The following is a 16,069-nucleotide window of genomic DNA, read 5'->3' as shown; positions in this document are numbered from 1 at the left end:
GCATCTCCAGAGCTCACGCCGTCCTTCGCTTCTCTCTCTCTTTTTCCCTCCATCGTGAAGGACCTTCCTAGGCTTTTCATGCCGCAGCCTCCAGCTGCGATGCTCATTAGTGCTGCGCTGGAGCAGCCGGTGGGGGTAGGGGGGGGGTTGGTTTGTAGGGTTTCATAAAGTCACCCCCCCCCATCTCAGCACAGGCCTGATAATTGCCCCCTAACAGACCTGTCGTCTTGTCACTATTCTGTATGACGACTGAGGATCTGCCAAAGGGATCCCGTTTGAAACCTAATTAGATGGATCCTGGCCAATCCGTCGGGGTGCAGTTTGTACATTTCATTCCCACATGGTGCTGATGGTGGTGGGTGGATCCCATCACCACCCTGACTGTGTCTGTGTTCAAGTAAATAAGCAACTTTGCAGCAACTCTGGGTATGACTGCACTGCAAGTCTAATGATAGTTTGGTACAATGGAAAGCTGTCAACACTTATTCTATCAGTATTAAGGAATTGTCCCAGGAGTGGTTTAGTTGGGTAGTTAGTTACAACTACTGTATTCCTCTTGGCTAACATGAAAGATAATCCCATCAATACACATGCCATTCGCAGTGTGGCACACAAAACACATGTACACAGGTTAATATATGTGAATGCAGGCATTCATATTCCATTCCAATCAATTCCATTCCAATCCATTCAATTCCATTCCAATCCTTTCAATTCCATTCCAATCCTTTCAATTCCATTTAGCCCTGAGTATTTTAGTCCTGATGCTAATATTCCTTTAAAAAAAAAAAAACAGTACTAGTCAAGCTCCAGGTATACTTGACTTAACCCCTAATCTTTTGAATAGCTAGAAACGCCCCCAGTGTGTTGTGATACTTTACAACATCATTAAGACAGAATAATGCAAAAAACAGGGGAAGGGGAAGACAAAGAGATGAAGGAATGGAAGCCAGATGACAATGGTTCCAATGGAGGAGAGGAACCAAAAACTCCCAAGTAGGGAGAAATAAAACCTCTGGGGTCCAGGGTCACCTGGCTGCCAAGTCAGGTGTGCATATTGATGGCTTATGTATGCAGTGGTGTTGTTTTTATGATATTTTTGTTGGTTTGGGCCACATGTGTGTTGTGTTCAGTCTGATAGACATGGATGAAAACTCGACGCGCTACTGCTGCGCTGTTATTTCAGCTCGACTATGATTAGTGGTGTTCCCACTTTCTGCTTCATTTGCCGCTCATTGCCGTGTGAAACCACAGCAAGCCTGTCCCCGCGTATTCGTTTTTAAATAGATCTATTTATCAGAACCGCAAATAAACCCTATACTTCATCTGCGAATGACACTCCTTAAATGTGTCCTCCAAGGTGTCTGATTACTGTCTGAGCGATTATGGTCCTACTGTGGAGCTTATGTAAATCACCCCTCCACTTTTATGTAGCAGGAGCATATATCTGGGCGGGGCCTTAGGGCCACTGGCCCCAGCTGAAAATTGATTGGCTCTTTGGACTGCCCCCCTCCCCCCTTCCCTGCCACTCACCAATTCAAAACATGTCATTGGCTAATAATACATTTGGCTATTTGCATGAATTATGGCCCTTCTTAAGCATCCCCATCACCTTAAAAAGTCCTAAAATCACCCCTGTTATGAAGCGTGTCTGAGGGATACAATCAAAATTTCACTGCAAATTCAGCAATACGAATGTGGGCTTCCCATTATATAGAATTTAGTCAGTAATGGTTGGTTCCTCCGGGGGCGGCATGGTGGTGCAGTGGTTAGCACTGTCGCCTCACACCTCTGGGACCCGGGTTCGAGTCTCCGCCTGGGTCACATGTGTGCGGAGTTTGCATGTTCTCCCCGTGTCGTCGTGGGGTTTCCTCCGGGTACTCCGGTTTCCCCCCACAGTCCAAAAACATGCTGAGGCTAATTGGAGTTGCTGAATTGCCCGTAGGTGTGCATGTGTGAGTGAATGGTGTGTGAGTGTGCCCTGCGATGGGCTGGCCCCCCATCCTGGGTTGTTCCCTGCCTCGTGCCCATTGATTCCGGGATAGGCTCCGGACCCCCCGCGACCCAATAGGATAAGCGGTTTGGAAAATGGATGGATGGATGGGTTGGTTCCTCCCTGATCCACTTTTGTTTTCCTTTAATACTAACTTTAAAAAGCCCCAGCATGTACATATAAACTGTGCAATACCTCCTTCAATGACCTAAATAGTTTAATTTATTTTAGGCTATTCACTAAGTATGTCAGTGTGTCCTAATCTGATAACGGCTCTTTCAAAATACAATGACCCTATTTCTAAATCACCCAACTTGGCTCGATGAGTGGAGATAAACGGTCAAACTGATCTGCGTTTTGGGAAATAAAACCTGTGGGCTGTTGAGGCTCCGTCTGCAGTTTAACCAAATTTAGGGGTTCAGCCTCAAACCTTGGTTTCAAGGACAAGAATTTAATACCCCCTACCGCAAGCCACCCCCCAGGATGCATGTATTCCTCTAGACATCTGATTCTCCAACCAGTGCTAATTTGTTTGCTAAACAGCGCAGCTTTAATGGTAGACTACATGCGGACGCTTTTTAAATTAGCGAGACACCAGAATGAGCCCTTTGCAAGACGCGGGCAGGTTTGTGACCTTATTGCCCATTAACATTAAAATAATAAACAAGAATCTCACTATTTGTTTGAAAGGTAAGTGTAAAAAACTGAAGCTCAAGACAGTCTTGAAGGAGATCCTCTTGTTGGTGAGATTTGGGGATTGTCAGATGTGTTACGTTTGTCTTAATACACAGCTATTACAGATCTATGCTCGAAATATTTATGCTGTGGAATAAACTTTCTAAAGTTGCTTATAAAGCTTTGAAAGGATGTTTGTTTCAATTTAGCACTTGCTAGAGAGCCGCGATTGTAACCAACTTAACGTACAGTGAATGATTCTTTGTTGTTCAAATCGATACAGGCAAATCCCGGTTCATTCGTGTGCCCTTGCTTGGCTGTTTCAGCAGATGGCGCTGTTAGTCAAAGTGTGGTTTACAGACGACTAATAGATTAAGAACAAGCACCATGAACAGTTACGCTCTTCCTCCTCACGTTACATGGAGAAAAGGACAGCTTCACTATCTAATGGTAATTATCAGCGACCCCACATATTAAATACATGCTATTATTTCGTTTGCCCGGCTTCTATTCACCTTAAAACAGGAGCTGGCAATGCGATGTTGATGCCATTCTAATTAGCTGGCCTCTGTGAGATTGTTAATTGAACGGATGGCGTGATTCAAATTGCGCTCAACAGAATGCGTATTTCAGGGCAACGGATGATTTTTCATTGATGTCTAAATAGTACTTGGACAATCAAGTAAGAGCTTAATTTAAATGTAAATTCAGTGCTTTTCGAAATTACCAAATAAAATTGTAACGCACAAATGCACTTACTATTAACAATAAACACACCAAAGATTATTCATGTAATAATTAATTAGGAATTATTTATTATTGTTGTTATTTGATATTATTAATATTATTGTTGTTGTTAATTATTAGTTACCAATACTTGATTCATGTTCCGTAGTTACAAACATTCCATGATTAACACAAATGAGATTTAACAGATATGATCAATTATAGTCAGTCCCCAGCTATGCATTAATTATGACTTGAATTTGAATCCTGCCATTAGTTTGATGTCTGTGTCATTACGTAGAAGCTCAGTGAGAAGCAAAATCAGATGTTTTGATGGGGCTAGGATTAAGAAATGCTGGTCTAAACCAACTGGATAATGCCTTACTTGGAAAGGTGCATGTAGTCACTATACTTTTCTGCAACATCCAAATGATTGATAGGAGACTTAAATTTTCGCCTGATGCTTCAGGTGAAAAATTATAATAAAATGCTACATAACTATTACTTCACTCTGAGTTTAATGATGCTTAGAAAAATTTTCTTAGAAGCTGTTGAAAGTAGCGAATCACCCTGGGATGTGAAATCACAGCCCCCATCGCTGCTTGATGCTCTGTAACCAGTGAGAATGGTCAAGGTTTTATCGTCCAAAATTTCAATTTTGTGGCACTGGGCAGACTGAGGCATCGTGGGAGCAGAGAGAGACACGGAGACTTGCTTGCTGGGGAAATCACTCTTTATTAGCATTCCTGAGAAGGACCACAACAGGCACCCAATGAGCACCGAACCCAAAGACACAGATGGGAAACACAAGGTTGTCAGACATCGAACTGCAAGATGCACACATGGTGGGACAAGCTAAATACATGCGAGGATCGGACCGGGTACACACAAGACACGGACAAACACATGCATGACAATAGGGAAGCGCAACCATTAACAACCTATTTACAGTTGCTCGGAAGGCATGATGGGACATGAGCCCAACTGGTGCTACGCCGACCGTCCTTCTGACGCGAATCCCAGGGGTCTGCTGGCAGCCAATGCTATGTCGCCTCCGATGATGGGGCGGGTCGCTCCCCCAGTGCTGGCGTGGCTAGGTGCTGGGCGGTGCTGGCCTGTCGGATCCCCACCGGCGCTTAGGAGGGCCCTGGTGTTGTGGGACAGGCTGGTCCAGTTGCAGGGCCGCCTGTTCGCAGGGTTGGGCGGCTGCCTGAGTACGACTGTCGTCCGTCTCAGGACTGTAAAATGAATAAACGATTATTTATCGCGTCGCTTCGTAGAAGCGTTTTCGAAGCCCCCTTGTTCTGGTCATCAGGAGACATGAAAATACCAGTGTTCAAGATTCAAGATATTCAAGATACCTGTGTTAGTCACGTACAGAGTTCTGCAAGTACAACATGTAGTGACATGTACACCTGGTCACTGGCATTAATATAGAAGATACAGAAGGAATACAGTGTGCATTAAATAATAGTATACCTTACTATACAGTGTACATATTTTTTTTAAGTACAGTACTCTGTGTATATTAGTGCAGTGTTCAAGTTTGTTGTGTAGCTCCATAGTTCAGTTTGGATTATGAGGCAGTGCTAAAGGCTGTGGTAGCATGTCCTAACAGCTGGTTGCAATTTTAACCTTTAGCTAATTAGGGTACAGCGGCGTACCTTTCTGATTGGGGAGCAGATCCTGCTCACAGAGCGTCCCCTTCCCCGCGAATGGTCATGCCTGTCTGATGGTATATTAATGCAGTGGGGACGCGATATCAGGGGCCCCCGGGAGCTCGGACGCCCTTAAAGCCCCACTGGCTTCTGAAAGCTCCATTGACCAAAGGTTCGCTGGGTATTATGGGCTGCCCTTGTAGATCGGTGTTTCCCTGAGTCCAGGCAGGCCTCCGTCTCGTTCTGAGGCGGCTTTATCGGTGTCGGTGCAGATGCAGGTGATGCTCTAGACGAGCTCCAGCGAAATTGTCTTGCTAAGCCGCGGTCTCTCAGAAGAAGCTTGGCGAAGGTTCCCCCCAGCATCGCCTAATGGGCTGACCTGCCTCATTATCTGCCCTCTGCTACTGTTCTGAAGTGGGCTAAGTAAATTACAAAAGGGGGGGGGTGGCAGTGGTTAGCACTGTCGCCTCACACCTCTGGGAGTTGGGTTCAGGTCTCCACCAGGGTTCCATTTCCATGTATGTGAAGCTTGCATGTTCTCCCTGTGTCATCATGGGGTTTCCTCCAGGTACCCCAGTATCTCCTCCACCCAAAAAATGCCGAGGTTAATTGGAGTTACCAAATTGCCCATAGATGTAACTGTGTGAGAGAATGATGTGTGAGTGTGCCCTGCGATGGTCTGCTGCCCCACCCTGGGTTGCTCCCTGCCTCGTGCCTATAGCCTCCAGGATGGGCTTTGCACCCCCTTTGTTTGTTGTAATGTTACACAGTTCTAGTCTGTATTAGATCTACTGCAACACTCTTCTATAGTTGTTGATTTACAGTAAACATTATGTCACTTTCACTTCTACACTAATTGCAATCATTTGCTCGCCTTCGCTGTTGTTTTTGCGGCCATGCGTTCCTCAGCTTCTCCAGTCTCCGGTTTAACTGGGGGGATTGAGCTCTCGAGGGGGTGGTCACTGTTCCCACTTGGAGAGCACTCTCGTCCACCAGCCTGTCAGAGGATCTCATCAGGGCCACGCTGCCATGGCAACCACACAGAAAACACGAGTCCCCCAAGGTGAGGCTAATCACCAATCACTCGGAAGAGAAGAAATACTGGCGCGGGTCACATGCCGGCCAGCTGGTCCACTTGTGGAGCGTCCCCCACATCACTGACGGTGAGGCCAGTCTCTGCGAAGGCTCAGTGGGCGGTCGTCGTAGGCGCAGTGCCGAAGGCGTTTACCTCAGCTGCCGTGCTATGGGATTAGGACGCCGAGCCTGTGATCGGAAGGTTGCCGGTTCAAACTCTGTGGTCAGCAGAGTGATTTCGCCTCTGGGCCCACGAGGAAGACCTTTAACACGGAAATGGTCCAAGGACTGTCTGACCCCCACCTTAAAAAAGAAAAAAGAACTGTACTTTGTATAAAAGCGTAAATAAATAAGACGTAAATGTGCTAGGAGAGCAACACTGGCCAGGGATCTCTGATAAGCGGCATCGCGGAAGGTGCAGCGTCATTGTGGATAGTTCCAGAACAGCAAGGACTTCCTTGGCCTCACAGACACACGGTTACCTGGAGACAGAACGAGTCACCGCTGTGACTTCTGTGCAGTGGCCTTTAGTTCGAGGCCTTTGGTCGAGCAGTGACATTTCAAAGGCCTCTCTTTGCTGGTCTTGCCCAGATTGCAGTGCAGTCGATACCACCACTGCACACCTGATGGGACACGACCCCTCAGTTACCAACCGGATTTCAGCTCCCAGAAACATAATCGGATCCAAACCATGGGGGGACGGCTGCTGTCCCACCCCCCTCAACCCTAACACCTCCATCTCAGACGGACCCATGTTTCGACGCCTGCTTTGATTCAGGCTTAAACTAAGTATATTTATGGAGTGTTATATCAATATATATATTTGAGTATGCAAAATTCCGTATTGATTTTTCAGAAAATTTTATTGTTTTCACAGAATGCTCCTATGGAATGACAGGCAGAGTTAATTAACCGGTACAAAATGAATGGTACACACTTGGGGGTGTGGGGGTGTTTGTGTCCTCTCCAAAGCAGCTTTATTCCCAGGAAATAATAAATGCCCATCCCCCCCCCACCCTACGTGCGCATGTTTTCAAATCGGATCAAGTACTAGGTCACATTATCACAGACTTTTTTTCATTTAATTCATGCAGAAACCAAATTAAATTTAAAGCGTCAAAGATTCCATGTTTAACGAAGCTTGATGAGAAAATCCGACGAAGCTAATGCGTTTTTGTCTCTTTATGCAGCCAGGGGGCGCTCTCCAATAGTCAGTTTATCATGTGGACGGGAATGAAGTCAGGTGCGTGAACCGGTGTTCGTTGTCGAAAAATGACATATTTTGAGTTGTTAGGCAGAGATTTTCACCTTGAATTTCAGCACCTCGAACTGCAAGGCATTTATAAGGATGGGTTTGAATAATTTTTTTTCCCAGCATACTTTTTTTGCTATTCATAGGTAAAATATGTTGATGATAGGCTAACCTTACGTGTGAACATTACATGCATACTGCCCCTGTGCTGCGTAATGTCAGCGTGCAATACAATTGGACTGTATCCGAAGAATAATTATAATTATTTCTCATAATTATCCGGTTTATTCAGCATAAAAGGGAGTTTCCCCTTATTTGGTTCTTAATTAGTTAAATAATCTTGCATTTGTAAAGCGGGGTCTCTAACTCTGTCCTTTATTTATTTTGGAGCTCCCTGTTTTACGTTTTCACCCTGAAAACAGGAAAAATACAAATATCACTCATAGCGAAAATGTTATTGAGTGTAACTGCGCTTCATTCACAGATCATTGTGTTTTCAGCCCGCTTGTCAGTGCTGGCTTTCTACCACCTTTTCTTTTCTGATGCCGCATACAAGCCCCTTTTCGTCGCTGTAAAATATTTGTTCTTTTCTTTTCACTCAAATAGCTTAATAGGAGACTGTCACACAAGTGACTGAAAGGCGAAGTAGAAAACGACCATTTATTTATTTGATGCCTGTTTTCGTTCTTTTAAACAGAAGAACCGGATCCCAGATAGTATATGTTTGTCACATATAAAGATAAATACGAACACTGTAATTTAAAAAACAAGGATGAAGAAAACCTCCGAGTTTAATCTGGCGAAATGGTTTTAATGTGGCTCTAAGGATTTAATTTAATTGTTATTGTATTTTTAACCCGAAACCTGAAAATATGCAAATTAATATTATGAATTTATGGTTTTTAGAATTACTCAAGGTCTTGTTTATTTTATACTGTAAATAGCATACTTGTACCGAAGTGTGTGTGTGTGTGTGTGTGTGTGTAAGAGAGAGAGAGAGATGCATATATTACATGAAATACAAGGACCAAATATCAACCATGTGATAAAAATGTGTTAATTTGATGTTGTGGGGGCACTTTTTTTGGTCCCCACAAAGGGAAACTCAGTTTTATAAAAATTTGCAAGCAAAAAAACCAAAAATGCCAAAGGGCTTGTATTTTGTTAGGTTACTTATGGTTAAGGTCAGGGCTGGGTAGTTTCCCATAGAAATGAATGGACAGTCCCCACAAATATATCAATGCAAACGTGTGCGTGTCTATAAACATACAAACACATGCACACATAGGCCCTATGAAATACTTAACTTTTATCCTTTTCATAGAATATTAGTTATTTTAGATAAAGGTGGCAATTCACATGATGGTTCAGTACTGTGTTTGTGGAGACCAGGGGAAACTCCCAGTATGCAGTCATAAACCGGTAGCATGCAGGAACACGCAGGCGATATCGCTGCTGAGCTGCCTCCAGTGTTTTCCTACGTAATACGAATCATTTCAAACATGAAAGATGGAAATAAGCATCATCTGCTCTTTTTCTTTCCAGTTCCTAACAAAAAAAAAGAGAATGACGAAATAACCTTCAGCGCTTCTTAACCTATTATCCCTGAATCTCCGACGAGATATAATCATTCTTAAAATAATCTCCAAAGGGTGCTTTGAAATGTCAGATATTGAAAACGTGGCCCAATTCTTTCACAAAGCAAGCCAAAGATGATCAATTTAACTGTAAACAATGTGAAGGATTACCACTGTAGGAGAAATATACCTGACCGATAACGTTTTAAGCATTCAGTGCGTCACATGTTTAGACAGTTATAAGACGGCCGATAATTACAGAGCAGGAACCTCCAAGTTTAATGTGCTAAAATACAGTGTTTTGTTTCATTTACTTTTGATTCTGAGCATCGCGGCTGAACTTCCCCCAAGAAATATCACCAAGTTTATGACGCCTGCCTAAAAGACAGATGACAGATGACAAAGTTATGTTTTGCTACAAGAATTATATCATTTTTATTATTCAATTTATATAATAATGTAAAACTTGTACATTGTTATAAGAAATCACACATTATAAGACCTTTAATAAACATATACAGCCAGGCATATTTAGTAAATATTGAGGAATTGTAATTTTTTGCCTATTAAATAATTACATTAGTAATATAACTGTAGTAACCCCGCACATGTCGTTCATGCAAATAGTTGTTCAGCACAGTCAATGTAAGCTGTGTAAAGTGTTATGTTATTACATTTTCCCCTCTGCGTTTTAAAAAAATCAGATACATTATTGTATGAAACCCTGAGGTTTCACATTGAGACTGAGTCAGTGTTGCTTGGGTTTTAGTAAATCCTGTAAAAAATGCGACAGTCTTTAAATAACGTCTCAGTGTTACATTTAATGGTCTCTCTCTGTGGGCCGGTAGGCTTCAGTCTGCTCATTATTGATGGATTCAGGTATCAGAACTTGGTAAAGGCCACCAGTAGCCCTCGTCACACTGTCGTAAGATGGCGGCGAAGAGGTGGAGGACATTGTCTCCATTATTTCCATGTCCTGGCCGTAGTGTTCCTTGATCATGGAGGCTATAAGTCCCTCCTTCTCAGGAGCATCTTCCTCATCAGTGGGGTGACCGCTGTTGATCTTGCGGTAGAGAAACGAAGCCTGCTTTAAGTGTCTTCGCATTAGGTGCCTCCTGTATGCCTTCTGAATCACGATGGCGGACACCTCCTCCTGCTTCCTCCGCAGGGTGGTGGTGATGGGCTCGTGGGACATTTTGGAGGGGTTGGCCATCATGAACTTCTCCTCCATCTGTTGCTTCAGGGCGTCCATTTCCCCAGACTCTCCCAAGACCCTTTTCGTGAATGCGAACAAAATGTCGAGACAGTGGATCCTGTCCCCACTGACCATGGGTAAGTCCATGGAGATGAGTTTGATCTTGTTGGGCTTGGGGATTCGCAGTGGCTCTCGTAAGGAGTCTGCAAAGTTGGAAAGCATGGAGTATTCAATAAATTGGGTGGCCTCTGTGTCGAACTTCTCCCAGACCTCATAGAACATCTCAAAGTCATCCTCGCTCAGAGGCTCTGTGCTCTCCTCCGTGGCAACGCTGAAGTTCTCCAGTATGATGGCTATGTACATGTTCACAACAATAAGAAAGGAGATGATGATATAGCTAACGAAGAATGCAATGCCTACTGAGGGATTGCCACAATTCCCTTTAGTGCTGGTGCCAGTGTTGGTGATGTTGGGGTTGCACTCTTCCGGAGAGTTGTTCAGAATGGGATTGAGCAGACTGTCCCATCCAGCCGAGGTGGTGATCTGAAAGAGGCAGATCATGCTGTTCCCAAAAGTCTCAAAGTTAAACATGTCGTCGATTCCTCCCTGTTTCTTCACGTAAGCGAAATTGGCCATGCCGAATATGGCATAGATGAACATGACGAGAAAAAGCAGGAGCCCAATATTAAACAATGCCGGCAACGACATCATTAAGGCAAAGAGTAAAGTTCGTATCCCTTTGGCTCCACGTATAAGTCGGAGGACACGTCCTATTCTTGCGAGTCTGATGACTCTGAAAAGAGTTGGCGACACAAAGTATTTTTGTATGATGTCAGCAAGAACGATACCTGGAAGAAAGACATTTGTATACATTAGAAGCAGTTTTCTTAAATTACACATTGACTATCGAAGCCAAATGAGATGACAGAACATGAGCAGGGTGTTTCCTATAGCTAGCTCCAAATGCAATTCCACCAATGAGATCAAAACAGGTTAGATCTTAATAATGGGAAACAGAAAGTCAAATACATCAACTTCATTATTGTCAGGTAAGACCAGTCCGTAAAAGAATCCGAAATAACGCACTGTACTTACCCACTATGGAGAGAATGACTACGACAAAGTCGAATATGTTCCAGCCAATAGTGAAGAAGTAGTGCCGAAGGGCGATGATCTTGATGACACATTCCATGGTGAAGATGACAATGAAGGCCAGGTTGATCTTGTTGAGGATGAACTGCATGTAGGGTAACTGCTCATCCGTCTCCACCATCATCGTCACCATGTTAAAGATGATCAGCATCATAATCATGATGTCAAAGGCTTGATTTGATACTAAGTCGAAGCAGAATCCTTGCAGTATATTCTAAAAAGTTAACATAGCCAAAAATTAACCATCTGCAAAATGATTAGGGTTGTACACACATTATAAATAGTTTATTTCTACAGTGTAATTTATATTTGATTACCCTCCTGTTGCCATTTGGCTGTAATCATGATGCGACAAATGTTGCAAAAAGTTTATTGTATATGACGAAATATATATCTGAGCAAAATTAACAAAAAAAAGTTATTATTGTATAAAAATGTACTTGCATGCATGCAAATCTACTGTAAATCAAAAATGCATTGATGGATTAAGATCCTTGTGAGAGCAGAAACACCTACAAATTATGTTCTGTGAAAATAATGTTAATTTTCATAAAGTGTCATCCGTCATCATTTGTTGCATTGATCCTTTTCATTCGTAGACACTTCGGTTTACCAACCGTAGGCCTTGGAATCGGCTTTTGTGGTTTCTTAGATCCTAGCTTCTTCATAGCATTGTAGTATTTCTTCTGTTCCTCTGTCATGAAAATATCCTGTCCACCTAAGTAAAAAGGTAAATTGAAATAATATAAATCTTTCTGTTAATTTTTACAACGGGTATTTGAAATAATACACGGCATTTACTCTTAATGTGATTTATCGTGGAGTCTAAGGGAGACGATCTTCCGCTGTTGCTGGGAGTGGTCAAAATGCGTTATATACTTATCTTTCTTTTTTGTTGATTGAAGTTGTCAATGATGACGCCAATGAAGAGATTCAAGGTGAAGAATGATCCAAAGATGATGAAGACCACAAAGTACAGGTACATGTACAGGTTGACTTCCTTGATGGGTTGCTCCTCTACCTATTGCATCACAAGAATATTACATTAGTTTTGGATGGTCAGGTGCTCAAATTGGGGGTTGGCAGGTGGTATTAGGGGTGTGTGGGTGAAATACCCTTCGATAAATTTGCTGTCCGAGAGGGTCCCCTTAAGTAAATTTTTCGTGTTTCGTCAATTATCAGAGGGGCACCCAGAACTTCAAAATGGGGGGAACTTTCATTCATTAGGACATTAGGGCAAAAGGGGCGGGTGTCCATGCACACTCAGCCCCCCCCCCCACATACTTCTTAGATAGATTGTATTCTGCATTTATAATATTTTGTATGTCAGAACTGTTAAATTCTGTAATAATACCAGTCATTTGCACAGAATCGTTTATATATGCACTACAAACAAACAAATACATTTTCTGTGTTTCAGATCATTTCTGTTCCATGTAATGGTTGAATGTATGAATTTTGAAATGAGAATTCAGGTGCTTAACCAGTGATCATTTCCCTTATGGAATTCTGCAAACTTACAGCACGTGAGTCCACTGCTGCATACATAATTTCCATCCAGCCTTTAAAAGTTGCCTGAAAAAATAAAATAAATACACAGTGCGTATTATTAGGACCTGTCTTTTGTTTTCCAGTTTGTTCAACCCGTACCTCCCCCCCCCCCCCCAATTACTGCTGAGGAAGGTATCTTTCTGTATAAGAACATTTATAGGTTGTCCTATGACTCTGTACTGCATGAGTGGATGTAAGATGAATAGGTTTATGTTGGCATAGATTAAACAAAGTTAAACCAAGCAGCTTGGAAGTGTTCCTCTCAAATGAAATTTATGCTGCTTTTCGTGGAACTGGGGGAAATCCCTGCCAGTATACAGTAACAACTGTTGAAATACATCACCAAGTAAAATCAACATATTCTTTTATCTTTACTCTGGAAATGACATAAATGGACTTCCTCCTAGCTGTGTATTTTTACAGGTAAAAAGTGAAGAAAAGTGGTGATTTACTTTGAGTGGAGAGCTCGCCTATGAGCAGAAATCACCGCGGTTGGCCTTTTGCCTTGGTTACCGGTAATTACAGGCTTTTGTGAATGACTGGGGGACAGACTATTTCTGGATGCAAATGAAAGGTTTGTATTGAGTGAAGTCAGAAGAAAGTGATGGAACAGAGCTAATTGACTTGTTGCTAGGCTACTACACAAAATAAGTTAAGCTGAAGAAAGAGTACTATGGAGAGCTACATCCAAGGGAACCAAAGAAAGAAAAATGGTCTGAAAGCGTTCTGTGACCAGTGTTTTATATTAGCATAAGCTGGAAGTAGTTTTTTAAAAAAAAAAAGAATGAGCTGGAACTCACGACTTGCAGAAGCGAGAGATAGCCGGCTCCCACGTTGTCAAAGTTGACTTTCACCTTGGTCCAGTAGAACTGCGTGTCGTTCATTGCTAGGCAGTCGGATTTGTTGTTGACGATGGAGGCATTGTATATAAATCCCGTTCGGTTCACACACTTCCCGAACTTGCCCGCAAAGAGGTTCACTCCCATGATGCTGAAGATCAGCCAGAATATCAGACACACCAGTAGGACGTTCATAATGGAGGGTATGGCGCCTATCAGGGCATTCACGACCACCTGTTAAATGAGAAGTAAACATTGAGAGGCAATTCCCTCGGCATTAGTACGAGTATCCAAATGATACGAATATATGCAAATCTAATGAAATATTCACTAGATCAACTTGAGACCCATTTATTTCCTGAGTGCTTGATAAACAAACTCGTACCCGCATGCCTTCAAATCTAGATAGGGCTCTTAATGGTCTGAGAGCTCGGAGGGTCCTGAGGGATTTGATGGCAGCCAAGTCGGAGTATCCGAGTGAATTTGCTATGAGGCTCACCAAGGATACCTGCACGGAGACAGAGATGTAGAAGCCAGTTAGGTCGTCCAAAGGCATTGATGAGACACGACGTGGACAACACATTCTCATTATGGAATACCAAAAATAAATATATTTTAAAAAAAAATAATAATGTCATCCCACTGTCTTCCTGCTTCCTGCCAGGGGAGAGTCTCTACAGTAAAGTGTATATTTAAGGTCAAACAAGGATAGAAGTGGACAGGGGACTATTTCATGATATTATCATCTGTTGTGACTAGAGAATCAGTTAAGGTAGCCTTGGATCAGTGCATTGGTTTATTGGTCCTACTTGTACCTGCAGGAGAAGGAAGCAGAGCTGGTTAGGGAGGAAGAATACAAAAGAACCAAATAAATACTAATGTGTGCGACTGTGGAGCCGGGTTGGAGTATTGACAGAGTATGTGTCACCCAAATCTCTCTGGAGCTACAAGTGAAACGCTGCACACCTGATCCGCCTAACTATCATTCGCTTGTGTGGTATTTGTTTATTTAAAAACCCCGTAGTCTATATTTCCTGTAGTAATGGTCTGCTAGTATTATTATGTAATTTACAAGTCAGCATCTCTGTACCCATATCTTGCATTTGGAAATATCATGCTAGATTCCTGTAGTCTCCAGTTGGTATCTACACTTCTAACTGCCATACATTTCATAGCAAAAAACATCAAAGTGAGCTTTCTGGCTTTGAAGGATCTTATTTAATGATTATACCAACCATTTTTTTCCAAATACAGAGAAAAGAGGAAGAAGAATGTCTTTATTGTCGTTGTGCTGGTGGTAACGCGGTTTAACTTGCAGGTAAGCTGTCATATTAATTGTGGGTGCAGGTCAGTATTTCCCAACCCAGTCCTCGGGGAACCTCAGACAGTCCACGATTTTGCTTCCTCTCAGCTCGCATTGCACCTGTACCAGGTATTCAGTGTTCCTGATTGGCTGGGAGCTGGGAGGGAGCAAAAATCTGGACAGTCTGGGGTTCCCCCGACAACTGGGTTGGGAAACACTGGTGTAGAGGATTAACCACTTAGATGCCTGATAACTGTTTTCCCCGCCATTTGCCTGTTTAAGCATGATCCCTTACTCATGTAAACGGAGCCTGTATCAGTATCAAACTTTTGTCTATAATATAAATTTCTTTTTCTCATTTTTCATTTCCAGTGATAATGGCTAAAACCATCCGTAAATCTGGTGCACTGTGTCATTTTGTTTAAAATTTAAGAAAGAATTTAAGGCTTGGTAAAGAAACATAGAAAACCATTTGTTTTGCAAAATAAATACACGCGAAGTCATACAAAAAAACTTGTATAAACAAAACAGGAAAACACTGGTTGATGTATGTTCCAAACAAGCACATTCAGAACTGACAAAATCTCAGGCTAGTGTACATACTTTCTCATGAACTGCAAATATATTGTTCACATTATTGTTCGGGTATTTGTTTGCATTGTGTGCTTCTACTTATGAGAATGAATCTTAAATTATGACCCATTAATAGACTTATTCCTGACCAATCGAACAGTAAAAGGCACTTTGTAACTCAATATCTTCTCAGGAATGGATGTAATGGAAGAAAAGATGCTACGGTAAATTGAAGCGAAGCAATTTTGAATAGTCAATTAATTTGTTGCATAACATAACTTAACATAACAGATATTTATCATCGGTTGCTTCCTGCGAGTGAGCTTTATTACTGTGCTGGCACACGAACACAGCATCTATCAGACTGAAAATGTGCTTTTAAAGCTAGTATTCAGTTATCACTGTGTACTTTTGCAAGTAGCTTGGCTTTTTAATGACCCTCAAATGCTTATTTGACCTTGTTAGCTTAGTATCAGCAAGGGAAAATGTATACTATTTGGT

General features: G+C 42.4%; 1 protein-coding gene and 1 long non-coding RNA gene across 4 annotated transcripts in view; one reads left to right on the top strand and one right to left on the bottom strand.

Annotated features, from left to right (window-relative positions):
* Positions 1–9,463: 9,463 nt before the first annotated feature.
* LOC125725313 (sodium channel protein type 4 subunit alpha-like) overlaps positions 9,464–16,069 on the bottom strand; it is a 71,298-nt gene continuing 64,692 nt past the window's right edge. For all 3 annotated transcript variants that reach the window (XM_049002149.1, XM_049002148.1, XM_049002150.1), the window contains 7 exons: positions 14,078–14,200; positions 13,654–13,926; positions 12,824–12,877; positions 12,182–12,323; positions 11,920–12,020; positions 11,246–11,516; positions 9,464–10,998 (listed from right to left, as the gene is read on the bottom strand). In XM_049002149.1, the coding sequence (XP_048858106.1) occupies positions 9,776–10,998; positions 11,246–11,516; positions 11,920–12,020; positions 12,182–12,323; positions 12,824–12,877; positions 13,654–13,926; positions 14,078–14,200 (2,187 nt within the window). In that variant the 3' untranslated portion in view covers positions 9,464–9,775. The remainder of the gene's footprint in view (positions 10,999–11,245; positions 11,517–11,919; positions 12,021–12,181; positions 12,324–12,823; positions 12,878–13,653; positions 13,927–14,077; positions 14,201–16,069) is intronic.
* LOC125725315 (uncharacterized) lies at positions 10,169–15,013 on the top strand. Its single transcript, XR_007387436.1, has 3 exons — positions 10,169–10,287; positions 12,208–12,281; positions 14,947–15,013. It is a non-coding gene; the product is annotated as an uncharacterized LOC125725315 (long non-coding RNA).

This window comes from Brienomyrus brachyistius, unplaced genomic scaffold (assembly GCF_023856365.1).
Source record: "Brienomyrus brachyistius isolate T26 unplaced genomic scaffold, BBRACH_0.4 scaffold64, whole genome shotgun sequence".
Taxonomy (NCBI): Eukaryota; Metazoa; Chordata; class Actinopteri; order Osteoglossiformes; family Mormyridae; genus Brienomyrus; species Brienomyrus brachyistius.
Note: the sequence above shows the minus strand (reverse complement) of the source record. Positions and strands in the feature narration are given on the sequence as shown.